The sequence below is a fragment of the Bacillus rossius genome, chromosome 1 (genome assembly GCF_032445375.1).
Source record: "Bacillus rossius redtenbacheri isolate Brsri chromosome 1, Brsri_v3, whole genome shotgun sequence".
Classification (NCBI taxonomy): Eukaryota; Metazoa; Arthropoda; class Insecta; order Phasmatodea; family Bacillidae; genus Bacillus; species Bacillus rossius.
This window is the reverse complement of record NC_086330.1, coordinates 292,141,723-292,163,175: the sequence shown is the minus strand read 5'-3', so window position 1 is coordinate 292,163,175 and position 21,453 is coordinate 292,141,723. Positions and strand designations below refer to the sequence as shown.

Below are 21,453 nucleotides of genomic sequence, written 5' to 3'. Positions count from 1 at the left end.
ACAGTTATAGCCTCTACAGACGTATTGACTTCCTCGATGACCAGGACTCTGCGACGATCCGCGTGTAGCTGGCTCTCCTGCTCTGGATAGCTGGTAGGTCGTTGACTCAGTCCTCCTCTCGTACCGGACTGCTGGGCTGTTCTACTGCTCGGCTCGTGAGCCGTCTCCTTCTTAGTTTGCGCCGTCGAGTCGGTCCTTCTCGCGGACCGGACTGCTGGGTTGTCCTCCTGCTAGGCTCCCGAGACGTCTTCTTATTAGCTCGTGTCGTCAAAACTGCAGCGCCTTTCCTATTTTAACTTGGTTCAGTCGTCGTCGATTGAATAATTGAATTGTCTCTCTCTCAAATCCTCAAGATATTTTTAACCGTTATTCTTTGCGTCGATTAAGGTAACATAATTATGCAGATCTTCGTTCTAGTATAAAAGTTTTGTTGAATGTTCTTCCGTGAATTTTAGTGTTGAAATCTTCGACGATAATTAACAATTCTTATCAAAACACAATATTTTCAATAAATTTACTTAATTCTTGGTATATATCGATAAATAAATCTTACCGTTACTAAAACAGCTCTTCGATATCTCTTTTAAGTATTAATTCAAATCATACGAAGTTTCCAGTTTGCTGCTAAAATTACGGACGCATATTATCAATGACCGAAAAATGGAACAAAACCGAATATTCTAAAAGAATATTTTTTACTTGTCCTTGTTTGTAACACGCGATTCTACAATTTTTCTGTAAACAACAAAAAAAAATCAATGCTTTAACGCAGGCAAAATATAATCAAAATGAATCTCCTATTCTTTACAAATATAGTAATAAACAACAAATTTATTAACTTTTTAAAAAAAAACCAAAGATAAGCATACTTCCAGAGACAAAATAACGTTTTAGCTTATTTAAAATTTGTAAAGATTTGCATATCATAAATCAAACAATTTTTTGTTTCGACTTCTGCAACCACCAAAATTGATCAATATAAATATTTCTATAAAGTACAAACGTTGACTTTATACTGACTTACGTTTTTGTACCACTTGCGTCCATTAAGACTCATTATTACAGTGTCTTTTTGTTTGAGTGACAAGGATTTCAGTTCTGATTGCAGCACATTAATGATTTCTCGTAGCAAACTAACTTCTTCCAGAAGTTGGTTTATTAGAGCCACCTGCTTATTCGTAGTATTATTTTCAGAGTCTGTAGCACATAAGTGTTGCGTGGTGTCATATTCCAGCGAAAGGGTTGCCATTTTGTTGTCGTCGTCTTCATGTATTACACACGTGGCACATTCCCACTCGTTTTCCGGGATGTTGTTTTCTTTTACATCACTACACTTATTAAAATGATACCACTTGTCACACTTTTCACATAGAATTCCATTCCTAACTACTTTTGTACATTTCCCACTCCTAATATCTCTTAAAACACAGTTTTTCGGCGGTGCTAACGAACAACACTTTGAGTCGGCGCCATCTTTTTTATGTAGGGCATTTAGAATCCCAGCATTATCAGATATTCCTATAAAAGCATTACAAGAACTAATAATTTCTTTTCCAACATTACAAATATTAATTTAACACATTTTTATAACAAATTTCATTACACAAAGTAGAATTGTTAAAACTAAGTAACCTTTCAACAGGCCTACTTTTTAGTTTTATTTGATGGCTATATTGTGGGATAGTTTACAGAACCAGTACATACCACTCCTGCAGCAATCATTTCTTTACATCTCCCATTGAAATGGAGGCCATGTCTTATATAATATTCCCTTTAAAGGCTGTGTACATTAATCATCCTCACATGGTCCTAATATTTAGAAAATCCTTCATTTCTAGTAATAATTCTCCTTATCTCTACGTTGACTAAAGAATTTTCAATATGATTATATCTATGTGGTTGTTGCAGACTGCAACTTTAGTATGATTGAAGCGAGGTACCATAGATATTAAAGCCAAAATTACATTATTTGCTTCTTTTTTTGAAACATCATTTCCACCCGCAAAAATCACCACTTCATCATACATATTAAGTGAGTCACAATCATCCTTTATATTCCACGCCACTTCTGCAATCTTTGCTCCAGGCTTAATAAACCCTAACACATTTACATTATTGTCTGAACTACGAATTTTTTTCGGCGAGACCCCTTTCTTGACTATCCGCATAAATCCTAAACACTTTATGCTTTTCCCTCTTGATACTACTTTCTCCAACCCCATCTTCTTGGTCAGTGTTTACCTTCTGATCAATGTTACCAGTGGAAATTTTTGAATTTAGTTTTTGAAGACCAACACCATTATCGACTTTACAGCGTCTTATTACTCGTGACCATGTTAACTCATTTGATTGGGAATTTTGAATTTGTTCCCGTGCTTGCCTTTAATTTTTTTAATTGTCTCTAAGAATGTTTATAATTTCCTTAAGCGAGTCAACCTCTTCATACAACATCTTTAATAAGTCCCGATAACCTGATGCTGTATAAGTTTCTTGATTTTCTTCAGTATCTTCATTATCAGAACTATCATGAGGCAAAGTGTCGACATTTTGATCTGAACGTTGTTTACAATACCAATCACCTTTCACTTGCTGATACCACAAATCACATCCATCACATATTATTCCATTCCTAACCACTTTTTTACACACTCCACACTTTATATTCTGCAAAAAAATATTTCTCCAGAGGAAAATATCTCGTGGTACACCATTACTCCATTACTCCTAGTCAATATCTAAACAATTTATTTAAAATCTTTGTGGAATTGCTATGGATTATGTGCACAATAGTTATAGAGTGTTTAAATTTGGACAGATTTTTAAGAAATATGTTTGGGATATGATTATGTGTATGGAAGACACTGCTTCATGCTCCAAGGATATTGTAGTTTGTTACATGTGAAAAATGTAAATTTTATCTTAAATATAAATAATAGTAAATAAAATTAAAGTTTTTCTCTGTTGTTTGAATTATTATGTAGGTATTATATAATTTTCTTTTAGCAAATTAGATATATATATAAACCAAATGTAATGTTTAAAAAATTAAAATTTTTAATACAAAATTATATATAATTTTGAAACTGATTATGCTATGGACTTGTAATTCAAACAAGTTTCAGATAATAACCACAGGAAAATTTACTGTATTTATTTGTGATCTCAAAACAGTTCCAAAAATATTATGTTTATTATATACCTACCAAATCTAATACAGTAGAGCACCCCTCAACCGGAATCATTGGGGGGAGGTCTATTCCGGTAATGGGAAAATTCCGGGTAAGGGGAGTTGCGGTAGGGAGGCAAAGAAAAAAGCCATTACATGCTGCACATATTAACTTATATGTATAGCCAAAGTTGTACTGTAAATATTTTCCACAGTTATAAAAGCGTACAATAAAAAATATGTAGATCTACATACGTACTGTTTTCAAAACGTGCCGGGTCGTAAAACTCCGGGCTGGTTGAATTACCTTCATTCTAGCAAGCTGGCAAGCGGGTGTTTCTTATCTCTGTGGGTAGGTGCGTGCGTGAGCAAAGAGGATGATGAGGGGCCGGGGGGAGGTAGTAGGACTACAGCTGCAGTGTTGTGTTACTTCTGTGTTGACGTGCTAGTGATTCACACTTCCTGGAGAGTGTATAGTCACTGCCACGCACAGTTTACATTTCACATACACAAGAATAACACTTCAAGCATCTCGTTTAAAAATACAGAGATAGAGAAATTCAGGTAAATGTAGACTGTTTAACCATATATTAACGTATAAATATGTACAAAATACATATTTATACACTAAATTATTGTCTACAAACTGAAAGCATCACACGTTGGAAGTAAATGTTACTCGCTATCACGTATGTCAGCGTGTACAGTGGGAGTCTGTGTACATACTCTCGGGCCGGCCGGAATTTTCCGTTTACGTGTCATAGTGAAACAATTAAACTACTTATAGCATAAACATCTTTATAGTAATTCACGTCAGATGCGAAAACCAGCGGTGTATTTACGCAATGCGTGGGAAAGGTGGCTATAATTATCTCTCTGACAGACGTGCGCGCGCGTGCCTACAAGACATGTACAGTCAGGCAAAAGCAAAAACGCCTCGTTCCAGTGCGGAAATGTTTTGGAGATGTTTTTTAATGTTTTAATTTTTTTTGGAAAATTAGTTCCGGATATCAGGAGTTCCGTTTGTGGGAATTACGGTTGAGGGGTGCTCTACTGTAGCAAGTATCATTACTTCTATTCTGATTGTAAAAAAAAATGTGGTTTGTAAATTTGATAAATAAATCCCATGCAATGACTTGAGCCATGTAGATTTTTTTAAAATTGTTTTAAAAAATTTCTCCAGGACATAAAACAAAAAGTGTAGCTGACAGGGAATTTTTATGTAACTTTTACGTAAACTTACATATTAGTAAACATTAATTGTCCATCTTTTATGTGTAAATAACCTGTGTAAATTATTCTTTCCACACTAACAAAGTTCTGAGAACAGCTAATTACACTGTACAATAGCACTAAGTACTGGAATGAGGTGAACTGACTAGTCTTTTGATTAATTTTATTCTGCTGCCATATTGGAAACAAAAGTGTAGAATATTGCTCACTCTGAAATCATTGTGGAGCAAGATTTGATATATTTAACTTTAAGACAGCAAGTTTTCTCAGTATTTATTTTCCTTTAGTTAACCTTTCATGCCCAGTGCTGTGAATGCAGTAACTTTATGAGTCTAAAGGACAGTGTAGTATAGAATTTCCAAAACATTTTCAGGTAAAATGATTATGTAGGTATTTCCCATTTTAATGCCACTTTAATGACAGCTCAGAGAAGACGATCCTTTGTGGTTTGTGTCTGCTCGTAGTGTAATTATTTTTTTTCCGCTGTTGCTTCACGCTTTGTACCCTGCTGCAAATTTACATTCTTGTGGGGTGCAGTAGCAAAGTGAGGGTTATAGCAGGATCGTGCCGAGTTTACAAGCTGTTGTCCCTCAAGAGCTGCCTACTCATGTGTCGATGACTCACCACGTTTGTGGGAAAGCTCAGTTCCGTCCATTCTCCTCTGGGGGCCATGGTAGTCGAGTGGTCGAGGGGTCATATTGCTTGCCTCCCATGATGCCTCGAATCCGTATTTTTTCATTTTGCAAGTGAGAAATGTGACAGACATTGCAGTGAGCCAGTTTCCCCCACCCATTCGTTTAGACTATGCTCCATTTTCATCTCATCAAACTTTATTGTTGGGATGGCTAAAAAAAATTAAGAATATTTTTTTCTCCAAAAAGTTTATGAAGAAAATTTTTTTTTTGATTTAAAACATGGCTATCATCTTGACATTTATGGAAATTGACAAAATTCAACATGTTAGTAATTAAAAAAAAACTTTTTTACTATTGATTACCTATCACTTTATAATTATTTGTATCAGTATTTTTTTATAGTAAAAAATGTTAATTTGATAAGCGCAATGAAATAGTTTTTTCAACACATTGTGTGAACATAAAAAAAATAAATACAAATGATGTTTCCATTCATTTAACTTTAGTGATACATAAAATAAGAATAAAAAACTATAGCATTACATGTATAATATTTAGTTATAATAAAAAATGTACGAAAAATATTTAATTTGTCATTTTCTGTAACCATTTAGTACAGTGTGCTTCCGGGAGGTGTCAAACAATTTTTAATTTTTTTTATGCTTTTTTATTTCTAGGAAGCAAGTTTTCTGAACAATTGTGGAAAAAAATCTTAATTTTTTCACCCATCCTTATTGGTAATCATCAATGACCAATGAGACATTAAGCAGTAGTGATGCTCCCTGTTGGCAGAAGTCGACACAGAAGACGAAGGCGCAGGTGGACGCTGTGTTCTTCCGGCAGCTGTGCAAGCTGCTGTCCATTGTGGTGCCGGGCGTGTTCACGCCTGAGTCGGGGTTCCTGCTGCTGGTGGCTGGAGCGCTGGTGGCACGCTCCCTCTGCGACCTGTGGATGATCCAGACCGGCACGCACATAGAGACGTGAGCTCATCTTGGCTTGCCGCGGCATGTCCCGCTCTGCTCTGCCGTGGTCTCGGAGGTCTTGTCAGTCAGGAAAAGAAATATATGTTAGGTTGTGGGATCTACATGAACTGGCTATACAAAGGCTCAGCCTTTATAGCTAATCCATTAAAGTTGAACTCTCAATAATCCATCGAATCCATTTGTATCCCATCCATCCATCAATCATGTGACTTCAAGCCAATCAGAAGGCATAAAAAATTTTGACAGTTCGTCAAAAGCTTCCTAAGCTTTAACTTTTGACGGACAGCAGGTTGACAGCATTAAAATTGAAAAAGTGCAGTCCATTGTGATGGATGGACAGGTGACGGATGGATGTGACGGATCATTGAGAGTTCACCTTAACTGTGTCGTGCATATTGTATTTGAGTTCTCTTTGTTGCAACGCCTGTGTGCCGTGTGTTCTATTGGTACTTGGAGTGTGATGTTAGAAATAACACTGTGCTTGATTTCCAAGCTTTTTGTTACTGCCTAAACAGTTTTGTCATGACATTAAAGAATCTAAGTATGTTATGACAATGGTAGTATTAGGAAGTAATGGGGAAATTTATGTTGGTTGCTTTATTTGGAAATTTTATGACATGTTGGTCTATTAAAAATTATAAAATAACTCAAGAACTCTACAAAATGAGAGGGAATTGTGTTTGTGGGTTTTGCTGAACACTCTGGATAAGCCCAAATGTACTCTTTTTTTCAGGCAAGCGTAAACAAGCTTGGAACAATGCTTAGTGTGGGAACTGTTAATATGTAAATTTTCCACTAATCATTCGGTGTTTAATTATTCGCAATGGGACTCTCATAGAGAAGTAAGGACTTCATGTTGTTGCAGCAAACATTGTCACAGCGTACTTACAGATTATTTAATGTTATGACAAAACTGTTTAGGCAGTAACAAAAAGCTTGGAACTCAAGCACAGTGTTATTTCTAACATCACATTCCGAGTACCAATAAAACACTCGGCACACGGGCGTCGAAACAAAGAGAACTCAAATACAGTATGCATGACACAGTTAAGGGGGACTCTCAATGATCCGTCACATCTAGCCATCACCCATCTGGCCACCATCTGTCCATCTATCAACAAAGCTGTTGTGGTTACACAATACTGGGCTTGGGTAACATTCTGGGAGGTTGTGAGTTTATAAATACAGATTAAGTATTGAGCTGACTGGTTAAAATTTCTAGTTTTGGATTATTTTTGTGTTATTAGATGTATAAAAAGACATATTAAGGAAACTGTATTATTGGGCTCTGCAATTGAAGACTTTCATATGGACCACCAAACCATAAAATTATATTTCAGTAAAAAATCTTTTTTTGGGGATAGTAGACCCCATTAAAAAACTATTTTTTTTAGCACAAATTATGTGTTGTTGTTACCTGCTTTTACAAAGATTGCCAGGGTTCTTTCTGACAGGGAAATGTCAGGAATTAAAAGATGTCTTCAAAACCTGGGACACACAGGGAAATTAACAATATCAGACACATACTGTATCATTAATTTTTCATACTAGTATGTATCATCATCATCATCATCACTATCAATCCATGCATCAATCATACATCCACCATCATCATAATAATAACTAAAATCATCATAGTAATAATCATCATAAAATCATTATAAAATCATCATCATCATCATCATCATCATCATCATCATCTAGCATCTAGCCTGCGGCCGTGTTAGCCGAGTAAAATGCTTCTATCTTCCTCGGTCCCTCCATTCTTCTTCTCCCTCCTGCACTCTGTTCCATACTTCTCCTCTTTGCATCTCCTTCTTTGTCTTTTTTGGGACCTTAAGGAAAGTAAGGGAAATGCCTGAAATTACAGAATGTGAAACATGCTCCATACATTGATGAGAAAATCTGCCAATACGTAGTACTATAACAAGCTAAAACCATTTGGATAAAACCTACTACTAAATAAACAACTACATACGACAAGCAAAGACAAGGAATATGATAACTTCAGAAGTAATGTTTAAAGGACAACAGACACAACGGATAAAATATCAGTTTTATAGCCTGTCCCAGGCCGCTTACTTTGGGTTTTTAATAATTAGTAACCTCAGTTATTTATCTTATTAAATTTTGAGGCAATGCTGATGATTTTAGATTAATTTTTAATATAATTATTGATTATTTGTAAAAGGTTTTATAGATACAATAAGTATTAAATTAATAGTTTTAAGAACCTTAAAGACTTATTTATATTTAAATCCTAGAATGAATGAGACGGTGAAATAATGTGGTTTACAATTTTTAATTTAGCATTTGTTTTAGCCTTTGTTGTAAAACTTTTTGTTTTTAGGATATTATTCATAAATCAATAAAAATGTGGTTTTCCCAACAAAAAAACAGAAAAACTCTGGTTTCTAGCATTTTTGGATAGCCAATTTTTATTGATTAGTGAATTATATCTTAAGGATGAAGAGTTTTACAAAAAAGACTACACACAAACAGTTAATTAAAAACTTAAAACACACAATTACTTCATATTAGTCTAGCACTGAAACATAAATTAGCATGTAAGTTTATAAAAAAACATTTAACAAACTCTTATTGATAACATTTCCATAAAAAAATTAAGAGTATTTACATTACAAATTAATTTAAAATTATTAACAAAAAATATGAAGCAATATATTTTAAGATAATATATCCTTAAGGGACCCGCCGAGTCAGGTGTCAGGTGTGTTAGTGAGGTGGGATGATAAGTATGATACTCGCTGGTGCTTCTAGTGTGGTATCGCTTCAAAAGTGCAAGGCTGTGGACTAGTGCACACAGTCTTCTCGTCATGCATATGGCCACTATGATATTTGAGTGGTAACCATTTCATTATGTGGCGGAGAATTGAAGATAAAAGTGTAATGCAAGTACCTTGAGTGCTTTCAAAAATCTGTATAGTGTGTTTCATTCATATAAATTATTGTGAAAACATACGTTTTAGCCATTTTCACTCTTCTAAAAACATTTTCAAAACAGTATGTAAACAGAACTACTCATCCGCCCTCAGTATACGAGGGGGGACCCAAAAAATACCGGACTGAGAGCATGCTGCCAATTCGAAGACGTAGTAGAGAGTTCTCTCACTAGATGGGGTTAGTAGATATCTTCACTAAACAGCTGCCCAGATGGGCATTAGTCTGTAGGTTAACGTTTGATAGTAGTATTGTTTTTCTCTTACTGTTCTCGTGTTCTGCCTGTGAAGTCGATATGGCAGATTTAAAAGAACAAAGATTGTGTTTGAAATTTTGTTTCCTACTTGAAAAATTGGCAACTGAAGCTTACCAACTGCTTCAACGGACTTTCAAGTAGGATGCTATGAGTCGCACACAAGTTTTCGAGTGGTTTTTGGTGCTTTAAACGTGGTTAGATGAGTGTTCAAGACAATGCTTGTTATGGGTGCCTTTCAACATCTCAAAACGATAAAAACATAGAAAAAATCTGTCAGTAAATCAACGAGGATCATTTTTTATTATCAACAAAAATTCAGAAGGGACAGGAGTGAGTTGGTAATTGTGCCAGCAGATTTTGACTGAGGATTTTCAAATGAGATGTGTTGCCGCTAAATTTGTTTCTCACCTTCTCAAACAGGATCAAAAAACATTTAATTGAATTTGAGCCAGGACTTGAAAACAGAGATTGAAAGTGATCCAAACTTTTTGAACATAGTCATTACAGGTGATGAGAGTTGGTGTTAGGGGTATGACCTAGAAACCAAACAAGCGTCAAGCCAATGGGAGAGTCCCAACTCCCCCAGACCAAAAAAAGCAAGACAAGTGGGGCTGAATGTTAAGACATGATCATTGTCTTTTTTGACATTTGTGGAATTGTGCACCGGGAATTTTTTCCCCCTCGCCAGACTGTTAACCAGCACTTTTATTTGGAAGTTTTAATACGTTTGTGAGAGGATGTGCGGAGGAAACCCCTGGAACTATGGCAATCAGGGGCCCCCCTCAATTCCTTAAATGCCTTTCATAGACGTCATTCTGATATCTTGAACAGTTTTGAAATAGCATGATTTCTTCTGAAGCTCTGTACACTGTATGTGTGCCTGGGTAGGCGTTATGCGTAACTTCAACTGTCATATTGAGTTATAGCACTCCCACCCTATTATTTTTTATCCAGGACATTTTATATGGATTTGCTACTATGGCAGCATTGCATTTCATTTTCTGTAGCAAATTCCATTGCCAGATATAAAGCTACCCTGTTTTTAATGTTTGAAAAATGTTTGAGAAATGTTTGTAATCAAAAGTTTGTGTATGTATCATAGTAGTCACTCACTACAAGTACTTTTTTTTAGTGTCTGTGCAATGCTTACAGCTTTACTTCTCTGGAACCATTTTTCAATTTTTATTTTATTTTTAATAAAGATCGATAACTATCAAAAATACTAAAAATTCGACATTTCATATGAAGACAGGCATTAAAAGTCAGTCAGGAGCTTTTTAATTTTCACAAAAAAAAAGTATGTTTATTAAAATTTATTGTTCCTGTTTTCTCAAGAAAAGAGAAATAGCCACAAGGTTGTGTCAAAATGTATTTTAAAATGTATAAAGCTTTGGGCAAGAAAAACAGCATTAATCTGCTATCGCACTGGGGTTGAAAGAGTCACGCGGTGTGTGAGCGTCGACTAAATATGGGCGCCACCACGTGGTTTAAGGGCAAGTGGACCTGGCTATCACCTCTTAGGGTCGTGACGTAGCCTAAGTGTGACGAGGCTCACAACCCATAACTACTCAAATCTGGCCTAACCACCTGCTCTCAGCGGTGGGCATGCTCCTTAACTCATGAAAAGTAACGAGAGTGGGCTCTAGGTGTCCCCACATGCCGGAGGACGGGAAGGAGTCACACGTGGTCACTGCATCCCGCTCCGGCTGGCGATTGAGATAGACTGGCGGTCGTCCAGGTGTCATGGTGGCAGGAAGCAGTTTAATTACTGTTAGGCTGTTTATATTTACGTGATGAAACAGATAACACGACAGAACCTCTCGAGCACTGAATAATAAATTACAATTACTTATTATAGAATAATAACATTTACTTGTATTGACAATTATCAATTAAGTTGAAAACATAAACTGCCCGCGTCTGGGTTCGTTCTGAAAATGTTTGCGGATTGAGCTGCTCCATCCTTACTTAAGCTGAAAGAAAACAAAACACACAGGGAATAAAATATAAGTGAAATTACAAACTATTTTAATTAAAGTATTATTTTAGGGGTGCGTGGCACAGACTCCAGTCGCCTCTTGCAGGGCAGATTTGAAACGGGAAGATGGTGGTAGGAGAGGGGCCGGGCAAGATGTGAGTCACATTGGGCTTAAGGAGGGTGCAGCCTCGGTCGATGTGAAATCAATACAAATAGGAATTATTAAATAAATGTGTGTGTTTGATTCTTGAAACACTTATTACATATTGAATATTTTTTCTTTAAGAAAATAAGATTCCCAAATTAAAATCAATGTTTAAAAATGGTGTTGTCTGTCTGTGCACAATTATATAACTCAAAAACCACCTATGCTATTGTCTTAAATTTAAACAAATTTCTAAATAGTAACCCCAGAATGAAATGTCTATAATTTATTGTGATAGCTGAAATATTTCCGAAGAGTTGTGGATAATTATGTACAAAAAACTAATTGCAAGTATAATTACATCTAATTTAATTTTAATGTAATAAAACAACAATGTATTTATAAATTAATAAATATGTCCCATTCAAAATTTAAAAAATTTTTAAATTTATTTTTAAGTTTGATATTAAATCCCATGCCATAACTTGAGTGTGTATTCTTTTAGTGTTTTTAAAATTAGTTTATTGTTTATTAGTTTATTGGAAGTAAGTATGTGGATGATAAGCTATACATTGCATGTTTTCAAGTCAGTGGTTCCACTAAAATGTTAGCCCTTGCTTCTGAACATGAAACCAAAAATGTTGTTTGGAGGGAATTTTTAATGTATCTTCAACTTTGTGTACATATTAATAAACTTTAATTGTCCATATTTTCTGTCCACATAACCTGCATGAATTATTTTTTCCATACAAACTAACTTGCGAAGACAGCTAGTTAAAAGTAAATCCATAAAGACAATACCCTTTTATCTGCCCTGTTGCAGTGTAAATGCATGTCTAAAAGTCTGTTATCTATGATCAGTTTTTTAAGTTACTAAGCAAGAGCAGAAGGTCCGCACTCACCACCCACAGACACAAAGATGCGCTCATTTATAGTGTATTGATAAAGCTTTCTCCCCGGTTCAAGGTCACACGGTACCTCCACATGGAACTTAAGAACCCCGCTTACCTGGGCACCCATACTGTGAGCAAAGCTTCAGAAAAGAAAATCATTGATTTAAAAACTACTCAGGATATCCAAGAAGTGTCTGTTCAAGAAAAACATTTAAGAATACGCTGAGGGCAGATGAGTAGTTCTGTTTTCAAACTTCATTTTTAAACTGTAATTTTAGAAGAGAGCAACTTTAGTCATGATATAACCATTACAGATTCTTGAAAGGACTTGGGGGACTTGCAGTACTCCTTTAACTTCATTCTCTACCATATAACATTATGGTACTGTATTGGGTAACTCCAGTAATAAATTTAATAACGCCCAACTACAAAGAAAAACTTTATTTTCACCACCCTTTTCACAGCTTCTTCCAATTCACCATTACATGCCTCTCTCTCCCTCCAAAGACAAAGTTACATATCCTTCCGCGGTCAATATTTGCATTTACTTCAACCAAACATACACTTCAAAGTAACATAAGCTTAACAAAAAAAAATACAAGATTTAAAACCACAAATTCATTTACTTTACCATTATGTAACAGCTTACAATAACTTCTGGCAACCTATAAAGAAATAGTTCCGGCGCAATATGGCGGCAGCCTACAGCAATTTTCTCCCAAATAAAGTGAAACGTTACTTGGCCAATCACAGCTAACTAGGTTATACCGCAACACTTTCAAACACCTCTTGGCGCCAGCTGGGCGGTTCTTCCTTACTCATTCTTCCCAAAATGCGGCTTAATCTTGAATTTATAATTACCTCTGCCAGAAGTCACCAAAGGAAAAAAAGGACATAGAAAAAAAACATCTAAGGAATGCAAAGACAAATATTGCAAAATCAAACATAACACAAGAATAAATATTTTTTATATTCTCAAAACCCCCACGTTACAAGAATCAATGTTGAGGGTAGGTCAGGGACTAACCTCCTTACAGTACCCGCTCAAATCTCTTTCAGTATGCACAACTAGAAGACTGCGTGCCTGGCCATTGCTTTGCCTTGGAGGCAGTAACGTGCTAGAAGCGATCATCGCATTTATCATCCCACTTCACTAACAGAATAATTTCCATTTTGTTTAGCAAAAGTGCATATGCAATCGGTTTTTTTTGTTTTTTTTTTTTTCCTGAAACCACTCATTTTATCCAATGAGGCAGGGGTCTTTGAAATGATAGCACTCAAAGGACTGTACTTGAATGCTGCATTGTAAAATACATGAGGCCAGGAAACAATTTTGCATCAGGGTGTTTACAGGAAAGGAGAGACATGAAACCAACAGTAACAATGTTGGAAGTTACAAAACTTATTTTACAGCAGCCTTTTGGAGACTGTTCACATGTATCACTCAGAAATTATCCCTGAAAATGTTTTTGCTTTCTAAAATAAAAAAAGCATTTTATTGATAATTGTAAATCTATTTAATTTAAGCATGTTTCAATTTTCTTATTATATATCAACAGTGACCATGTAGTAAAATAAAATGTAAGGTAATTTTATTGAAATGTTATGAATGAGTCGAATTTGTTCACCAGGTATATTTAGACATTTTGTAAAATGTGGAGAAGTGTGGAAAGAAGGTAATTCGTACTGAAACAGCTATTACATTTTGAACTGGAAGTGGTGTAAAATCCAGTAATATGTAAACTTGGAGAATTTAAATAAGACAAAATACTAGGCTGTGGTTATTTACTTTGCAAGAAGACGAAGAAAGCAACATGCAGCAAACATAAGAAAATCACAGTAGTTTATAAAACATGCAAGTCGCAAGACATTATCAATTCTAAAACACAAAACTCTAAAAATGTAGAAAAACATTTTCTTCGTCTGGCTTCTTTTCATAAAAAAAAAATTTGTTCACAAAACGTGAAAAATTTGTTTATAATTTCATTTAAAAGCATCAATTGATTTCAATGAAAACTTTATAAGTTAAAAAAAATTAATTTTAGTCCTCTTTACACATTATGTCTGTTTGTATAAGTGTTTTCCATTTGTATAAATGTTTATCTTTATGTATATTTTCTGTGTATACTTTAAGGTTTTCAACTGTTGGTAGGCGTATTAAAAACAATGAATAAATAAATCTTCAACCTTTTCCAAACACTTCACTTGAATAAAGAATCTGGAAATGTGAGCAGAAACACAATAAGTTAAAAGTAGTCAAATTCTTGCAGTATGTTTTCGTATCTTGCTTAATTTATAAATAAATATTTGAAAATATTTTATTTAACTTTTTGCACCTGGTGTTTCTTGCACAGTTTATAAACCTTGCCTTACCCATCATGAAATACTTCATTGCATTACTGCAGATATGATTACAAGTATGATTGAGACAGGTGCAGCTGAAATTCTTATGCTCTGTATCTTGAAGTAGTTGTTAAATAACACTATACATAAATTGTGTTACTTAAAATGTATTTTAGAGTTATTTGCTTATGGAGAAGTGGTATATGCAGTTATTTTTTTGGAAAAGAGATAGAAACTGTCAAAGAGATCATCTTAGTGTCAACAGTTTAGATAGGTACCTTAACAATATTCTGTCATTTCATTTTAAAACTGTGGCTTTGTTAAAAATACTGTATAATTTATTGTAATGCCTAAACATAATATTGATTTGGCTGATGTGATGTCATTGGCATTTAGCTTTGAAGTAATGTTTTGGGAATGACCACAATTGTAATAATATTGCAATAGACGCTGTGCTATGTTCTTCGTAAATCTCTGGGTGCGTGATATCTGCCTTAATAAGGTCAGATTTTGAAAACTCAATGATACAAACGTTTTATGGAATAAAAACCAATATAGCATCTTTCTGTTCCTGTCTCTTGCCCTTAAGTTTGCTCTGCAAATGAAAGTTATTAGTGCACATCATTTACAGGTGAATGTGTAAGAGTACATTTGGTTTTGTTTCAGAGCTATCGTCAACATGGACGGAACAGTGTTCAGGAACAAAATACTGCTGTTTGCCGCAGCAATGCCGTTTGTAAGTAGGGCTAACCTTGGTTCACTGACCCAGAGTACTTTCCTGTGAAATGAGAAAATTTTACTGGGTAAAAAAATGTGGTCAAAAGCATTTTAAAAAATTGTGGATTTGTTTGCGGCATAGTCTTGGAACACTTCAAGGTGTCCAACATCAGGAAACAAACAGGAAAAACTTGGAATAGTCAGGGAATTTAGATATACTGAAGAAAAAAAAATTGGGTAAATAGGGGAAATGATACATATGTTAGATCAGGAAATTAAAATGAAATGGTTGCACAAAAACTTGTCCTTTATTGCTTACTCACTAACCATGCCATGCATAATGTATTTGGGTTCAATCTTTCCTTGTTGCAATGCTGGTGTACCCAGTATTTTTAAGCTGAGTTGTATTTTTTGGAACATATTTAAATTGTTTTGCTGTTAAATACTAAGTATTAAAAAATTAACACATGCTATTTAATATAATAATTAATTTCTCTATGTTTCAGATAGCGATGGTAAACAACGTATTGAAAGTAAGTAGTAGCCAGTAATATATTTAATAATGTTTTCTCTTTACAGATAACATGTAACTTAACTATAGGTCTGATGTTTAAATTTGAATTTTTGATGGTGAATGATTGTTTAATTTGCTTGATGTGGCTTTTGCTCTAGGAAGCTACTAATTTTCCTGTATGCATCTGTACTGTTCTTGTCATCATTTTTGTTGTACACCTATCCATCACTTAGCACGTCTTCAGATTGTACGGATTCATTTAGCAGAATGTGAATTTTACTGACCCAGTCTTGAATAACACGTCTGTAAATTTCAGTTAGTACGAAATCTCCGCAGGCAAAAAAATGTCGGGCACGACGCTACGAAGTCTGTTTCAGCTTCTGTAAACAACAGATGTGCCGTGGGATACAGTTAGCCAAATTGGGGGGAAGAGATGCGCGCGCAGGTCTCACTATGCTATCGGCTGTTGTACAAACATCAACTATGGCAAGTTCAATTGCAGCTACGGAGTGTAAAGGACCAAATGTTTTTACGTCCACGTGTATGCCGCCACGCCGTGCTGTTGTCGCCTGGCCACAAACCGGGCCATGAACTCTGTCTAACCAGTGGCAGGGAATTCTCTCAAACAAAAACAACGTCTGCCCATTCAGCTGCCAATAACTGTACGTGCTTGATCACTCATAATGCAGCGTTTTCAAGTATTTGAGACAAAACTAGAAGTATTACGGCACGTAGATTGTCATGAAGGCCATGCTTTTGTTGGTCGCACTTTAGTTTTAAGCAAGTCAACTGTGCGCACAATCGTAAGAAATAAGGACTCTTACCAAAAGTTTATATAAGTCTGATGTTTTGGTTGTACTAGCGGGAATATATTTGACATTAGATACCGGAACAGAAATGAACAGATGATTCACTTGGAAAAGGTTGTTAAATGAATATTGCAATGAAAAAAATAATCAGGTCACGCCCAGGCGGTTAAGTCAGCCAGCCGACTGATGATAAAGTACATAACCACGTATCTCCCGTTACGTGGTGTCGTATTTGTCATACAAAGTGCGATGGGAGGCATATAAAGATAAATGGTGTGACATATTTATAGTTAAGTGTTATTCAACGCATTTATATTACGTAAAGTATATTTTCCTACACAATTTTGGAACACATTAAATAAATTAGCCTTGCTATTTATGAAAACTAATGCTTCAGAATACGCGATTTCGAATAACACGAGCATTTTTAGGAACTAATAAGTCGTGCTAAGGGAGGGATGGGTGTATATTTCTTTTTTAATTTATATTTACATCTCATTTGTTTGAAATTGTTAAGGGGGTATATAGTATTAAGATTGTGTTGTATTGGGTCAGATGCAAAGTGAAAAAATTCTTTCTTCCTGATGGTCCTTAGGCTCTGTCTCACGTGCAGAGTTGGTTATTTCATTTTCTTGTCGTTACTATTAATTAGGGGACTCTCCTGCAAATTTATGATAGCTCAGTAATTTTGAATGCTTGTGTGACTTTTTATCACTTTGGAATAATTTTTAGTAAGTATGTGTTGAGAAAATTTGAGACGAAACTTAAACTGCTAGAGAGCTATCAAAATGAGTCCACAGGAACAACTCTCAAATAATAGTAAAGACATTAAATTTAAATTTCCAACTCTGCTTATGACTTGAACCTAATCCTGTATTCCATGGTATTTATACATAGAACTGAGGATGCAAAACAGTTTCTTGCTTACTTACAACCAAATTATTGAGAATGTATTTTTTTTTAATCTTTTGATATTTTAATAATAATTTTGATTAGCGCCAGTTTTTTTTTTTTTAATTTTTTTTTCTTCTGTTATCTGTGTGGTGCAAGCGGTTGGTACAGTTTGCTACCTTTTAAGTATTTAAGTTTTATGCGCACGCATATATATGTGTGTGTGTGTGTGTGTGTGTGTATATATATATATATATATATATATATATATATATATATATATATATATATATATATATATATATATATATATATATATATATATATATATATATATTAGGGGTGGACGGGATCCCGAAATTCGGGATAAAAGTCGGGATTCCCGAACTTAGGGAAAATAATTTTTCTCTTCAGGATAATACCTCGGGAAAACAAGTTTTTTTAAATAGTAAAAACCTTTGTCGTACTAATTTTTATATTATAAAAATACGTTATGTATACATACGTCCCGTAACAACATTGTATACGTATTAAACGAACAAAGTACAAAGACATCACAAAAAATAAATTGCATATTATAAACATTAACGTAAATTCAACACTCGTTCATAAATATAAGTAGTTTAAAATAAATCTCTGACTAATTAAAGAATTCAATGTTGAATATTATTTTTAAGTTTGGCGAATGTTAACGTCTTTGCCGTATTTGTAGGTTATAATTTGTCTTGAAAATTAACAAGAGCAACAATAAGCAGTTTTGCCAAACGCGTAATATTCGAAACGCTAATAAACTGAAATACGCCATCTTGGTTTCATATGTTTATGCCATTATAAACGTCTTTCATAAACATCAGAGGGTTTTACGTTCTAGTAGTTGGTCATTATGTAAGAATGAAAGTGAACAATTAAAAACAAGTGGTATTTTTAAAGTAAACGAGATAATTATTTCCAGTAAATTTCATTTAATAAAAAAGGGTAGTTTATACACATGTGTGAATGATGGAGCCTGGCATTCCAGGCAGTAGCAAAAGTGAACCAGGTGTGTCTTCTGCGCCTATTTGGAAGTTCTTTAAGAAATTACCAAATAACAAGGTGCTATGTACTTTGTGCCCTTCTGTCCTGAAAACGGAATATGGTTCCACAACAGGTATGCACAGACACTTAACACAACATCCGAAGGCAAAAAATGAGTTGGCCATTCTTCAGGAAAAATACACATCTTTCAAATTATCAATCAGAAGTGAGAAAAAGTCAGTTAAATCAGATGTACAAACAAATCAGCCCAAGCTAGCTAATTTTGTCACCTGGGGTGTTGACCAGCCCAAGTAAAAGGCTTTGACAAAAGAAGTAGGTAAATGGTTAGCAAATGGTTGCCATCCATACAGCATTGTTGATGAAAGAGGGCTAAAAAAGGTTTTAAAATTGGTTAAGCCTCTGTACAGTCTGCCATCGAGCAAAACATTCAGCAGGAAAATAATTCCAGAGTTGTACGAAGAAACTGTCAACAGTTTGAATGCTAAAATAGGCAGTGCCATTTCCACTGATTTGGACTATAAATGTGGATGGTTTATTAAAAAAAAAAAAACTTAAAAATATGCACATTTTAAAAGTAAATAAAGTAAATATAATTTTCTGTACAAGAGACAATTTACTGCTCTTGCTCCGATCCCGAAAATCTAATGTATTTCCCGACCGAATCCCGTCCCGAAGTAAAAATGCTATTCCCGTCCACCTCTAATATATATATATATATATATATATATATATATATATATATATATATATATATATATATATATATATATATATATATATATATATATATATATATATATATATATATAGAGAGAGAGAGAGAGAGAGAGAGAGAAAGAAAGAGATAGAGAGATAGAGAGAGAGCTGGTTGGATGTTTAAGTGTTTCCTGGAACAACCTTAAACTTATTTACTTGTTGTTCCAGTTTGGAATTTGGGAGCTGAAACTTCGCTTCAGAACAAGACTCACCCACTATCTGTACGAACACTACCTGAAGTGAGTATTAATAGAAAGTCGGTTACCATAAAATAAACAGTATAAAAAAACTTTTCAAAAATTTCATTTCCTATAAATACTTGTCGCTGCAGATACACAATGTTGCATGTAATTTTGCTGGGATTTCTCAATCTCAGATTACTAAAATCAGGATGTGGTTATAATAATTATATTTTGTTTTTTATGACAAATGCTAATTTGGGGTAATACAAGAAGGAAATAAATATTTCTGGTTCAGTTCTGAAGATACTTGTTTGTGTAATTTTGCATTACTTGCGTGATACTGGGATATTAGTAAAAAAAATATGGTATAAAGACATTAAAATTCCTAATAATGTTGTTTTGTCTCTCAGGGGCTTCACCTACTACAAGATGAGCAATCTGGACAACAGGATAGCCAATGCTGATCAGCTTCTGACGACGGACGTGGACAAGTTCTGTGAGACGGTCACAGATTTGTACTCCAACATTAGCAAGCCAGTCCTGGACATCTTCATTTACGTTTACCGCTTGACGACCAGGATTGGTGGTAAGGTGAGAGTTGTTTTTGTTCACACGTTGCACGTGGCTTTAAACATTACAGATGCGTTCTGCATGATGCTTGAATCACAACACTGCTTTGGGGGTGACGTGTTTCAACCACAATATTAACAAATAAAATAATTAGGCATAAATGTTTCTTGACAATCCATATGCACCAAACATACGACAGCGATCAATGTTTTACAGGCTTTTTAATTGGCACTTTTGAGATTTTGGTGTTTAGTTCATTATTAATATTAATTTGAAGAAAAAAACACTGTGCATAAACACATTTAATAAGATTTCAAAAATAAGTTTAGTGAACAAAAATAATATCTTAAAGAAAATACATGAATAATAATAGTAGTATTAGTGCACCAGTCTAATCATTTTTCCAAATGTAATTTGGTGATCATTTCAGTATTGTTGCACTTGTGATGCAAGGAGAACATAATTTTTTTTTCTAATTGAAAAATCTGTAGCTATTAACCAATTTTGCTGTCCTGATGTCAGAGGTGTATAACCTGATTGGATAGAAAAGTCACAGACGGTGCACTGTTGTGATTCTAGCATGCTAGATACCGTACCGAGCAAGGTGATGCATTGTAACTCTCTCATTCTGGATGACTCAGGTTCCAATCCCAGACCAATAATCCTGATTTTGAATCTACATTGTTCTCTGAAACCACACCAGGCCGTTGCGAGGTTGGATCCTTGCTACAGGCTGTGGCTGATTCCTCCCTCAGTTACCCGGACTTGTGCAGTGTTGGGCCATCACTGTTTGGTTTTACATCTCTTGGCGACGAGATCTCTAAACTAAATAAATATACTATATGTATTGATACATTACAGATAAACTCATTTCAGAAGCAAGGGCGTAATCAGGGAGGGACAGGATGGGGTCATGACCCTCTCCCTTTCCCTCCTGGAGACAAATATTTTAATATATTAATGTAGCTTATTAACCAACATAAAATTATATGTGGCTTAATTTATGGCCAATAAAAATTCAAAATTAGACATGACCTTCTCTTCAAATACATATTAGAACAGAATCATGTAGAGCAGTGGTATTGTAAGGATCTACATTTCATGGGGAAATTTTTTTTTAAAAACTTAATGTTTTGAAAAGAACTTAAGGGTTTCAGATAGTCCAAATATGAATTATCAAGCATCAGTTTTGAAACATTTGGGTCTTGGGGGGGGGGGTGGGGGGGGAGGGCTTTCCTGGGTGTATGTTATACCCCCCCAGACTTCTAAATTCCCAGATACAAAAGGTAAACATTTGCTGTTGGGACATCTGCAATTTGGTAAACAAATGGTATTCCACACAAGCAGCAACTGCATTTCCATCACAGAAGTCATATACAAACTCCG

General features: G+C 34.8%; 1 protein-coding gene across 2 annotated transcripts in view; it reads left to right on the top strand.

The window, feature by feature from the left end:
• The window catches only part of LOC134527742 (ATP-binding cassette sub-family D member 3), a 141,639-nt gene that overhangs the window by 59,121 nt on the left and 61,065 nt on the right, over positions 1-21,453 (top strand). For both annotated transcript variants that reach the window (XM_063360669.1, XM_063360668.1), the window contains exons 3-7: positions 5,827-6,014; positions 15,260-15,329; positions 15,817-15,843; positions 19,484-19,554; positions 19,908-20,088. In XM_063360669.1, coding sequence (XP_063216739.1) covers positions 5,827-6,014; positions 15,260-15,329; positions 15,817-15,843; positions 19,484-19,554; positions 19,908-20,088 — 537 coding nt within the window. The remainder of the gene's footprint in view (positions 1-5,826; positions 6,015-15,259; positions 15,330-15,816; positions 15,844-19,483; positions 19,555-19,907; positions 20,089-21,453) is intronic.